This window comes from Ambystoma mexicanum, chromosome 8 (genome assembly GCF_040938575.1).
Source record: "Ambystoma mexicanum isolate Mex_15411 chromosome 8, UKY_AmexF1_1, whole genome shotgun sequence".
Lineage (NCBI taxonomy): Eukaryota > Metazoa > Chordata > Amphibia > Caudata > Ambystomatidae > Ambystoma > Ambystoma mexicanum.
The window spans coordinates 381,441,947-381,454,286 of NC_090929.1; the positions used below are offsets into that span (position 1 = coordinate 381,441,947).

Below are 12,340 nucleotides of genomic sequence, written 5' to 3' on the forward strand. Positions count from 1 at the left end.
ATGACAGGGACTGGAGGAAATGCATACAACAGTGGCAATGACCAATCCACCACGAACGCGTCTCCTAAGGCTCCTCTGGAGGAAATGCCCTTGAGCAGAATCTCTCGCACTTCCGGTTGACACTGGTGGCGAAGAGATCCACTTGCGGGGTTCCCCAAAGGCCGAAGATCTCCTGAAGGACTTCCTTAGACAACCCCCACTCGTGAGAGACCGTGCTCTGCCTGCTCAGAGCATCTGCCACCGCATTTTCGTCTCCAGCCAGATGAACTGCTGAGATAAAAATTTCCTGCTGGATGGCCCAGAACTAGAGCTGCATTGCCTCTCTGCACAACAGGAGTGACCCTAACCCCCCTTTTTTTGTTGAGGTAATGCATGGCCACTGTATTGCCCGTCATAATCAGGACACTCTTCCCCCATACAGAAGGCAGAAAAGCCTTCAGGGCTAGCCTGATGGCTCTTAGCTCTAACAGACTGATGTGGGGTTTGGACTCTGACGTAGACCAACGACCGCTGGCTGTCAAATCGTTGGCATGAGCGCCCCATCCTGTGAGGGAAGCATCCGTCACTACAGTCACCTCTGGCCACGGTCGCCAAAACGGTTCCCTCCTCATCAGGTCCCCTTCGGTGGCCCACCACAGAAGATCCTGGGAGACCGAGAGTGGAATCTGAACGGGATCCGACATCTTGCCGGAGAACTGTGACCACTGCATCTTGAGGAACCACTGCCAGGATCTCATCCGCAGCCTGACCTCTGGCACCAGAAAAATGCAGGATGTCATGAGGCCGAGCAACCTCTAGAATTCAAAAGCCGGGAGACTCTAGGCATGTTGAAACTTGTCCACCATCTGCACAATGTGATGAGCCCGTACCTTGGGAGGCAAACACTTCCCCAAGGACATGTCTAAAACAGCCCCGATGTACTGGAGCTGTTGGGAAGGTGTCGGATGCAACTTCTTGAAATTCAGGGAGAAGCCCAGCCTGTGGAGGGTGTTTCAGGTGAGACCAAGATGATCCAACGCTTGCTCTGGAGAGCTCGCCCAGATCAGCCAGTCGTCCAAGTAGGGGTAGACGTGAATAACCTTCCCCTCGCCTGAGGTACACTGCCACCACCACCATTGGCTTGGTGAAGACCCTCGGCGAAGGTCAATCCGAACGGCAGCACCCGAAACTGAAAGTGTGAGTCGCCAGCCGCAAACCTCAGGTACTTTCTGTGCGCGGGATGGATCGGCACATGAAAGTAAACATCCTTGAGGTCCAGAGACACGAGCCAATCCAGAAGTGGAAGGGCTTGGAGGACTTGAGAAAAAGTAACCATCATGAACTTGTCCTTCCGGAGAAGTTTGTTCAAACAACGCAAGTCCATGATGGGTCTCAATCCCCAGTCTTTCTTTGGGATCAAAAAATAAGGGGCATAACATCCCTTGTTCCTCTTGGTTACAGGCACTAGTTCTATAGTGCCTTTCTCCAGCAGGGATAAGATCTCCTGCGCAAGGAGCGGATCCGGAAGCTTCAAAGAGTTTCCTCGGTGGATTGTCGTGTGGCCGCTGAAGGAAGGGAAGGCAGTAGCCGTGGGCTATGCTATCCAGAACCCACACATCTGAAGTAATGGGCCGCCCCTCTTTGAGATGCTGAGACAGTCTGCCCCCAACCAGCGAACCATGGGACATAATGACTGTTTGGAAGCGGCTGTGGCAGTGCCTGAAGGCAAAGAGGCAGCTGCCCGAGCAGCTTTGGCACCACGATTTCCCCAACCACCACGGGTACTTTTTCGCTGGCCCCTTTGACTGTCGGCCCCTCTTGTTCTACCAAAGGAAGAGTAGTAACGAAAAGAACCTCCCCTCCACTGCTGTCCCCTAGGACGAAAAGGCGGAGGTTGACGCACCGCAGCGCTTAAAGATTTCGCCGCAGCTTTTGAGGTCTGCAACCTCAAGGCTCTCGTCAGCCTTGCTGCCAAACAAATGTGCGCCATCAAAGGGCATGTTCAGAAGACGGGCCTGCACATTAGGAGCAAACCCAGACTTACGCAACCACGCAAATCTGCGTATAACGGTGCACGCAGCCATGGATCGGCTAACAATGTCGGCCGTATCCAAACCCGACTGAAGGGATTCGCACATGACATCCTTGCTGTCCTGCACAAGAGCAAGGAACCCATCCCTTTCTTCCCCCTTGGGAATATGCTCAGCCGCCAAAGAAACACAATTCCACAGAGTGTGTGACAACCTTGCCAAGGCACACGTGGAGTTGGCCGATTTCAAGGCCATGCTCCCAGCAGAAAATACCTTCTGGGCCCAACCGTCAAAGCACTTGTCGTCCCTATCCGGAGGGATAGTAGGGTACACCGCCTGCCTGAAGGTGGCCATAGCCGCCTTAACCACCAAACTCTCTGGAGTGGGGTGAGTAGATAAATAGCTGGGGTTGCTAACGGACATGCAGTATTTCTTGGTCAAAGACTTATTAACAGCCGGAAGAGAGTTCGGGGACTGTTAAACAGCTGCCACCCTTTTCTGCAAGGTAAGATGAAACGGCAAAACAGGGTCAGAGGACGGACCTTGATCCAAAATGTCAGTCAGATCATCCTGCACAACATGAGCCTCCTGTACGAAGACTCTGCATGAGCGCCAGGCTCGGGCCTACCGAATTCCACTTCCAGAGAAGTGTATAACCCACTGGCATCATGGAGAGTCGGCCGCAACTCCGTCAACTGACTGTCTCCAGAAAAAAGTGGAGCCGCATCGAGGTCACCAGGGTCCTCAACCTCAGACCTTTCTTCCTCTTCATAAATGTCATCCAGAGGAAGTTGAAACCCAGGCCTGGAGGCCAATATTGGCCGCACAGACTTCCCACTAGCCTTCCCCGAAGGCGCCGAAAGTGTCGAAGGATTTGACAGTCGACAACCTCGACGTCGTGAGCCCCGAAGGCTTTGGAGTCGACATCGACACAGGTGCTGACGGCGCTGTGGGCTGGTACGAGGGTAAAGCGTCGACATCCGAGTCGGACGGACATGTCGCCGAGCGAGTCGACACCAGCACCTCAGTAGGTAGCTGCGGTCTCGCTGGGGATGAGGACAGAGACACCTCTTGTTCGACTTTTCAAATCCTTGTTCGTACGGGACCTTGAAGGCTCCCGATACAAGTTGTGACGTGGACCAGAGCCCGAAGGCGTGCGAGCCACGGTACGAGACCGATCCTGGCCGGGTTCGACAGAAGGTGGGACCGGACCCGTGCCCTGCGATTGAAAAATCGCTAACAGATTCTTTATACGCCGCCCATTCCTCTGGAGTCGAGGACTTCGTTGGGCACGTAACCTTCCTTGAGGCACCCTTCTCTGAGGAGGACGGGGAAGGCGACTGGTGACAATGCTTCCTAAAGTGCCGGGACGAGGAAGATGAGTGGCGGGAACCACTACGGGACCGAGATCCCCGGGACTCCTTCCGACGCGGAGAGTCACCCCTCAAGTCGTCGGTGGAAACCCCCATGGACTTGAAAGTCGGGATCGTAACAGGCTTAGAGCCCCTACCTACCTGGAGCTTTCCCTTCCGCAAGGCCTTGGCAGTCAGCAACTGGCATTTCGAGCAGTCGTCGGTGTCGTGCGACTCCCCCGGGCACCACAAACAAATGCAGTGCGGGTCGGTGAGCGACATTTTCAACTTGCAGTCCCGGCAGGTCTTGAAGCCAGACTGCAGAGTTGGAGGAGTCGAAGAGAAAGCATCGTAACGATGAACACAAGGCATGTCGAGTCTCACGAAGTTAACACGTTCGCAGGAAAAAACGGAACAGAGGCTACGGGCGCCGTGCGCCCCATTTTTAACATCCGGTGACCTCGCCCTCGACAGAGGCCTTAGAGGGACATCGACCCGACGCCATCGACGCAGGATGCCCTCTGCCGAAAATGTTTACGAAGTGCACAGCTGTAGACATTACATGTCAAAGATGTGGAATACGTTGGAGGACACAATCCATTTGAAATAATATTATTCAGTGGATAAAACTACCATGGCAAGAGGGAAGAAGATCCCAACCCTCAAGAGGGATTAATTGGAGAGTAGAAGAAACAGTCTGAAATACAGGAAAGAGAAACAGAGGACCAAGATAAGTCTAAACAAAGAAGGGGACAAAATGACAATCCTGAGGGTATAACCCAACCAAGAGAAGATATCATGCAAGGTTGTAACCATGCAAGGTTCAAACAAACTTTACAAAAGAGCCCCGGGAAAATAATCCCACAAGACAAGGGAAACAAGACTTTAGCCAAGAACTGCAAGCCCTGCTACAAAAGGTGGCTAGTGACTATTTGAAAATAAGATGTAATATAACATGCATGCAGAGCAGGTCCTTGCTTCACCAGGAGAAGGTAGTCATTCTCCCGGCCTTAGTTTGATTGAATAGCGTTAGGGTCAGATAGGGTTAATTTTTGACAGTGGACTTTCTTTTTGATTTGGACATTTCCAGACCACTGACACGCACCTTAATTATATAGGCAGGCAACACCATCCTAAGGGAGAAATAGGCCTTCTTATTATTCAATAAAACTTTGTTGAAAAAGTCTTCAAAGTGTCCCTGTACTACTTCTGACCCACCACACCACCTACATACGTCAAATCTAAGTTTTGTTTCAGTTAAACTATTGGGCGTGTATCTTTCATTTTATAGTTATTTGTACTGCTACATGCTTGTCTCTAGCCAGCCAATCTTTCAAGGGACAGCCTTACAACTCAGCATGTACGACTACAAAGTCAAGTAGTTGGAGGCAACGTCAAACCACATTGTTCCCGCTCTGTGTAAACTTACTTCCTTAAGAGACGGTTTTCATGTATGCCTTCAGCAACATCAGAAAACCGCTCAGCCTATTTAACTTTTTAAAATCCTTTTCATGTTGATAAGAAATTTCATATCAAAGCTATTTTAATTATTTAAGAGATTTAAAAAGGTAGTTGGTTTTACAAGGTGCTTTTCTCATCAAGAACAAATAAAGCAAACATTCTATGTAGATTCCTATTTAGCCCTGAATATAGCTGTGATGTTTATGTTTGACGTTTTGTATTTCGTGTATGTTGTGTTATGTTTGAATTATTTTTGGGTAATCGTGCTCAAATCAGAAATAAGTTAGACATTTGAACCATGGGAGGGGGTGACAGCGACCCACCCAAAGTGTAACCAATACATATATGAAGATAGCTACATGCATATTTTTCCTCTACCATTAACAACTCTTGCAATGTGGCACAGAACATCCATATAGTATTATCAAGGTATTTATATCATAGTCAAAGTCCCCATTTATAACATTACAAAGTTAAGAGAAATGCAGTGTGAGGTGGTCGTGGCATTCAAGGGTAGGGAGGTGTTGTGCCAGCAGCCTCCAGGCAGAGGATGGGATCCAGAGAACCATGTTCAAAATCAGTTAGAATACATACCATCCTTTTGTCACATTTCAGGTTTAGCTGACAAATTTACCCTTTAAAGACCATGAGGACTAAAATTGTTTTTCACATTGCCACCTTTCTTTGAACTGACCACATTTTTGAGAGGTGGCTTGGGTTACCTCAGTTCAGTCTTTTAAACTGTGTTGCGCAGCTAAACACCACATCTAACCCAAGTTATTACATACTGTTGCTTGTTTGGGTCTGACCTCTTTTGCCCTGAGCGGTTCTTTCTTGTATAGCTGCTCTGAAGGGGGCAACCCCGGTTCCCGGTCCAACCATTATCACAGGGGTATTGGCATCGGCAGGGAACTTCATGCCTCCTTTTTTAACCCAAAGAGGTACCCGAACATCACCTGTGAAGAAGGAAGTTATCAGTACAATTTTGCAGAAAGCATCTATTGTATATATGGTTCAAACAGAGAAATTACTTACACTAATGTTTTTTCTATAGATTCTTCTCCCACACATTCCTCATCAAATAGATATCCCTTCCAGCGTCAGCTGCTCCGATTTTTTTTCCACAGGGGGCGTATTGCACCTAGACTCGTCCGTCAATCTCTTGTGACTCGGTGCGTCGGTCGTCGACTCCAGACGTGATGTTCGTCGTCGTACATTTACTGCATCTCTATGCCCCTGTACCTCCTTTAATGGATTGCCTTTCTCCCGCATATTCCTCATAAGATAGACTCCCCAGGCAGTAAATGTGAAGGAGGCGGGATGGAAGTCCCTATACGAGGAAGCCTTGTAACACTGCACTCCAAAGCGAGCATCAAATCCAAGGCCTACATCCAAGCAGTAGTGTTTGGTGAAGTTATGCAGTGAGTACCAAGTTGCAGCTTGGCAGTTGCCCCTCACTGGCATTCCCCTTATAAGAGCAGAAGAAGCTGCCACTCCCCTAGCGGAGTGGGCCCTGATGCCCTAAAGGTAATTCCTCTCCTGCATTGAGATAACATTCTGAAATGCAGAGTGTGATCCACCTAGGGATGGATTGCTTGGTGACAGCCAAACCCTTTCTTGCCAATGAGAAGGCTACGAACAGTTGGTCCATTTTCCTGAATTTTGCAGTACTTGCAACATAAAAGCTAAGTGCCCTCTTTGGGTCCGGCTTATGGAACCTCTCCTCCTCCTTGGAGGCATGCGGAGGCTGGTAGAAAACCGTCAGGTCAATAGCCTGGGACAGATGGAACTCTGAGACCACCTTGGGGACAAAATCTTCACCCTGAAAAAACAGATACGGCGGCTTGCAGCTCACTGACCCGACTGCCCAACGTAATGGCTACCAGAAAAGCAGCCTGCGGAGTAAGCAGGCGAATGGAGCAAGATGGCAAAAACTCAGTTGGAGTCGCTATGAGTAAAGTGAGAAATAAGTTAAGGTCCCAATATGGGACAACAAAAGGAACATGTGGAAACATACTTGCAAGACTTTTAGGAATTATACCACAACCCTGATCATAAAGAAAGACCCTTAATCCGGAGACCTTTTGAAAACAGACAAAGCCACAAAGTAGTCTTTCACTGTTGCAACCTGAAGGCCTGATGAGGCCAGTGGCAGAAGGAACTCCATCACTGTAGTGGTGGGGCAGGAGATAGGGTCAATATCATGTTCCCTGCACCACACTTCGAATCTTCTCCACCAGCACACGTACATCGATCCGTCGATTGCCTGCGTGCAGCCAGCAGCACCTCAAGTACCTCTGAGAGGTCCCAGTCAATATACATCATCCTCTCAAGAGCCACGCATGTAGATTGAGGGACTCCATGTGCACTACCCGATGTTCCGACTGAGATAGGAGAACCGACCGCCGAGGCAACCGGAGAAGTGAGCAGATGGCCAAATCCAGGCAGTCCGAGTACCATGCTCTCCTCGCCCAGTTCAGTGTGATCGAGCCTCCTGAAACAGAATGATGAGAATTGGAGAGAAGGCATAGTGGAGGTCAAAGACCCACTCCACCGAGAATGCATCCCCCAGCACGCCTCCCACTGGGAATTCTATGGAGCAAAACTGCCTGCAGGTCCTGTTTAACTTTCTGACAAACATATACACCATCCAGGTACCCCAATGAGCAAAGATCTCCTCTAGGACTTCCTGGCACACTTCCCACTCAAGTGAGACCATGCTCTGCCCGCTCAGAGCATCCGCCAATCGTTCACTGTCCCTGCCAGATGTACTGCAGAGACTGAACTGAATCTCCAAAAGCCTGAACCACAGCTGCATCGCCTCTCTGCAAAGGGGAAGAAAGTGCTCGCCTTCCTGCTTGTTCAGCTAGTGCATGGCCACCATATTGTCCATCATAATCAGGATGGGCCTCCCTTTGAGATAGGGTGCAAATGCTTTCAGGGCCAAACTGATCGCCCGTAGCTCCAGCCTGTTGATGTGCCACAGGGCTTCCATCGCGGACCAAAGGCCGCTCACCTGCAAATCCTCGCAGTGAGCGCCCAAACCCTTCTGAGACGTATCCGTGACCACCCTGCGCCGGGGCCATGGAGGCCAGAGAGATTCCCCACCATCATGTTCTCGCTACTGGCCCACCAAGATAAGAATGTACTTTAAGGTGCCGAAGTACTGGGACCATTGACCCCGCAGGAGCCATTGCAGAGACCGCATTTGCAGCCTTGCATCTGGCACAAGAAAAAATGCAGGAGGCCATGAGAACTAGGCGCTAGAGGAAGGAAACCATTAGCAAGGTGGCGTGGTTCTTGAACAGTTGAACCATCTGTCTGAAACTAGCGACTCTCTACTCAGGGGCCGGGGGTAAGCCGCTCCCACCCGAATGTACAGGACTGCTCTGATGAACTGGAGCCTTTGAGTTGTTGTCATTTGGGTCTTCAGCTCAGGCAGTGGAGTAGAAAACAAGTGTCCTCGAGATGGGACAAGACCTCCTCCGTTGACTTCCCTCGGATCAACCAGTCGTCCAGGTATGGGAACACATGGACACACAAATCTTGTGAGGTGAGTCACGACTAGCGCCATTATTCTGGTGAAAACCCTTGGGGAGGAGGTCAATCCAAAGGGGAGGACTTCTGGTAGTGCTTGTCCCGTATGAGGAATATCAGGAATTTCCTGTGCTTTTGGTGGATCGGCACATGTAAATTTGCGTCCTGGAAATCTAAGGCCACCAGCCAGTCCTGAAGTCCTGAAGAGTGTGGAGAATTTCTCTCAACGTCACCATCTTGAACTTATCCTTTCTCAGTAATTACTTCAAGGCCCTGAGGTCCAAGATGGGACAGAGTCCTCCCCCTTTCTTGGGTACCAGCAAATACCGGGAATACCAGCCGAGCCTCTCTGCTCGGATGGTACCTCTTCCACAGCACCCTTCAAAAGCAGGGCTAGCAGTTGTTCCTGGAGCTCCTGTACGAGTTGCTGAAGAGGATGGGGTGGTCTGTCCAGAGGCTTTCTTAGGAAAGACAGACAGTAACCCCATTGGACAAGCTGAAGGGTCCAGGAATCGGAGGTAATCACTCACCACTGGGACCAATGCTCGCCTATCCATCCTCCAACTGGGGAAAAATGGGGTGGGGGGGTGATAAATCAAAGCAGCTTTGAGGGTGGAACCGCCCCAGATGCTGCTGCCCTTGCCCCTTCCAGATTGCAGTAAATGTCTCTGTCCCTACCTGGTTTGCGGAAGCTGAGCCTTCCTGCCAAATGGGACATACTGCCTGTATCCACTCCCACTTGAGGCGTAGCCGGGTGTTGGACAGCTAGGCCTAGAGACTTGACAAGCTTTGAGTCCTTAAACATTTCTAAGGACTCGTCGGCTTTAGGGCCGAACAGATTCTCGCCATCAAAGGTGATGTCCAGTAATACGCATGTCTCCTCAATACAGTCGCCGACACCATGGACCTTCCAACGAAGTCTGCGGCGTTGAAGCCGTCTGCAATGACTGCTGAGCCACCTCTTGACCATCATCCACAATTCTGAGAAAGCCCTCCTGCATTTCCCCTTCGGGAAAGTACTAGGAGACTTCGCAAATAGCCTACCACAAACCAAAAGTGTACTTCGCAAAAGCGCAGGACGAGTTAACTGCCTTAAGGGCCATACTGCCGAATGAAAACACTTTTCTGGCTAGGGCGTCAACTTTTTTCCTTCCCTATTCCTAGGGAGTATAGACATGGATGTGGCTGGTCTAGTGTTCACAGTAGTTGCCTGCACCACCAATCCCTCAGGTGTCGGATGAGAGGAGAGGTAAACTCGGTCTCCCCTTGCCGGCTTAATTATTTGCGAATTTGGATTTCACTGCAACAGGGTTAGCAATAGACACATTGTAAGGGCATGTCCCTCTCTGTAGAGTGTCCTTCATCAAGGATGTATGAGGTTGTAAACCGACCTGGGTCTGGCTGGGGCACTCCAACCTAGGGTATACACCACCCTATCCACTGCGGCATGGTATTTGGCGTTAGAATGCCCACATGGATGAGCCCATTATCTCTGCATAAAGCCACTGGCATCATGGAGGCCCTCAGCCAAGTCGACTAAGTCTGCCTGGTCAGTGAACAAAATCACTGCCTCCAGAGCTAGTATAAGCAGGGTCGAGGACAAACGACATCTGGTTGTCAGTGTCAAAGATTGTCACCATAGTGCCAAAAAAACTCAGTTCTCGACTGTGGCATGAACGAGATGTCAGATATCGGCACCGATATAGATGGTCCTGTGCCTACCGGCACCATAAGAGGCTACGGTGCAGGGGGCGCACTGGCAACAATCGGCACTGAGCCAGAGGGCATCGACGACTAGGCCGGTTTGGGGCTGGGGTTACTGGGCACCACTGGAGACACCAGATCCTGTTGCTACAAGGAGTTACCAGTAGCTGTAGCTGCTTTTTGAAACATATTGAGCATCTGCTCTTCAAAAGCTTCCCAATTATGCCCTGGAGGTAGGCCCCGTCGACGACTTACTAGTTTCATACAATGAATCGGATCAGTGCCTGCGTTGATGACACTCTTTTTATGGGAGGAAGAAGAGCGGCTCAGAGAGCGCAAACTCGTCATTCATTTTTTTCAATGCCCATCCTCCTTTTCAGGAGTAGTCCCCTCAGTACCCGGCTGCGATGGACAGTTGAGAGATGGCAGGGATTTAGAAGGGGGCTGGCCTACCACAAGTTTTGCAGCCCTCTCCTGTAGCAATTTTGGGTTCATCTTTCTACAAGAAACAGTCCTCAGTGATGTGATCGACACCACGGGTTCACACTCAGACGCTGTGTGGGTCCATGATGGGCATCTTGGAACTACAGTCCTTGCAGCACGGGTCCATGATGGGCATCTTGGAACTACAGTCCTTGCAGCACTTAAAACCCTACACTTTGGGAGTGAACGTCGTTTTGAAATAGCTTCGACAAAGACGAAATTTGTCTGTTGAAAATTCCTGTGAGAGAGTTGTTCCGTGAACAGCGTGTCGAGCGTGCGTAAAAAAGGTACTGAGGTACAGTGATGCAGTACATGTACAATGACCAACGTCACATCTGGAGTCGACGACTGGCACACCGAGTCAAGAGGGATCGGCAGTCGAGTTGAGGTGCACTACACGCCCCCTGTCGAAATATTTTCTGAAAAGCCGACGCTGGAAGGGATATCTAGCTAATGAGGAATCTGCAGGAGAAAGGCAATGCATTGAAATATAGCATAGTCAATGAAAATAGTAAAGAAGCAAATGTATATGATTAAAAAACTATCAACTAGGTATTGGCACAGACATTTGTTTGACGTGTTAAATGACAGAGGGAGTGCACAATCAAGATATGGTGTATGCCCACCAGGGCAAAACAACTTCTTCCCTTAAATGCAGCCCCTAAACATTTTACTTACAATGATTCAAGTCTACAGTGCAGGTTATTCAGTGACAAACCAGGAATTCATTTTGTCCTCTGTCCAAGTACATTAGCATTCAAATACACATCGTATTTCACTGGTCCTGTCATTTGCTTCTTTTGTGTATATTGCATTAAGAAAATTAGTTTAGGACTCTTTCTACTGCTAGCTTATAGAGGGTGAAATATTGATGCTGATTTACACATTTGGTGGGTGGGAGGTCAGGAGAAATGAGAAGCCCTAATGTCAAAATGTGATGTGCAAAAATGTTTCTTCTGTGTTTTTGGAGCTGCAGTAGGGGGGAGAGTAAGTGTACGTGATATCACATGTTTCCTTAGTTTACTACTACACTCTACAGGAGTGTTCTTATCCTAGAAAGAAGCCTATTCCCGGGAAACCTGAGATGACCTCCTGATCTCACCAGTTTGGAGGCCCAAATTGTGGTTTCTATCTATTGAGAGTATACTATTTTTTTTAGCATGCCTGAAAGAGCAGGGGTTCTGCAGAATAATGCTTCTTGTGTATCCCACCTTGGATCCACCTAATTTCCCATAATATGGTGGGCAGAGGAGACTTGCCCCCTCAGGTAAATTAGCTCAAGGAAACTGGGATTAAGGTTGGTTTCATTATCATATCTTAAAACGTGAGAGGGGCACGGTTAGCACTACATGAATCTCACCATCCTTCCCATATGGCAAGACATTAACCAACTCATTCTGGATGTGCATTCCAAGTAAACGGTGTGTTGTGGTGCTTAGGTAGCATTAAAATCACAAGACATGTAAAAAATACAAAACATTTAATTGTCTGTTAACATTTATGGCAAATCGATCTCTTACACATGGGTGCATTGCAACTAATTAAGGCTGTAAGAATAAAGCATACATTTAAACAATAAAAACAGGCTTGTTCAATAGTTTGCGCTTCTACTATATGGTGTCGACCATGTGTAAATATTCACCGTTGTTCCAGCCAGCTACCATATTAGGGCCTGTGCAACTGTCCTCAATGTCAGGTTGAAAAACAGAAGGTTATGTCATGGGTATTGCATAATTAGAATGCCCCTCCTTCTTCCCCAAATAGTCATCACATACTCTTCAAGGCAAAGTCTGG

The 12,340-nt window shown here is 49.0% G+C and overlaps 1 protein-coding gene across 2 annotated transcripts in view; it reads right to left on the reverse strand.

Moving 5' to 3' along the window:
• The window catches only part of NDOR1 (NADPH dependent diflavin oxidoreductase 1), a 667,841-nt gene that overhangs the window by 104,851 nt on the left and 550,650 nt on the right, over positions 1 to 12,340 (reverse strand). For both annotated transcript variants that reach the window (XM_069609846.1, XM_069609847.1), the window contains exon 12: positions 5,632 to 5,778. In XM_069609846.1, coding sequence (XP_069465947.1) covers positions 5,632 to 5,778 — 147 coding nt within the window. The remainder of the gene's footprint in view (positions 1 to 5,631; positions 5,779 to 12,340) is intronic.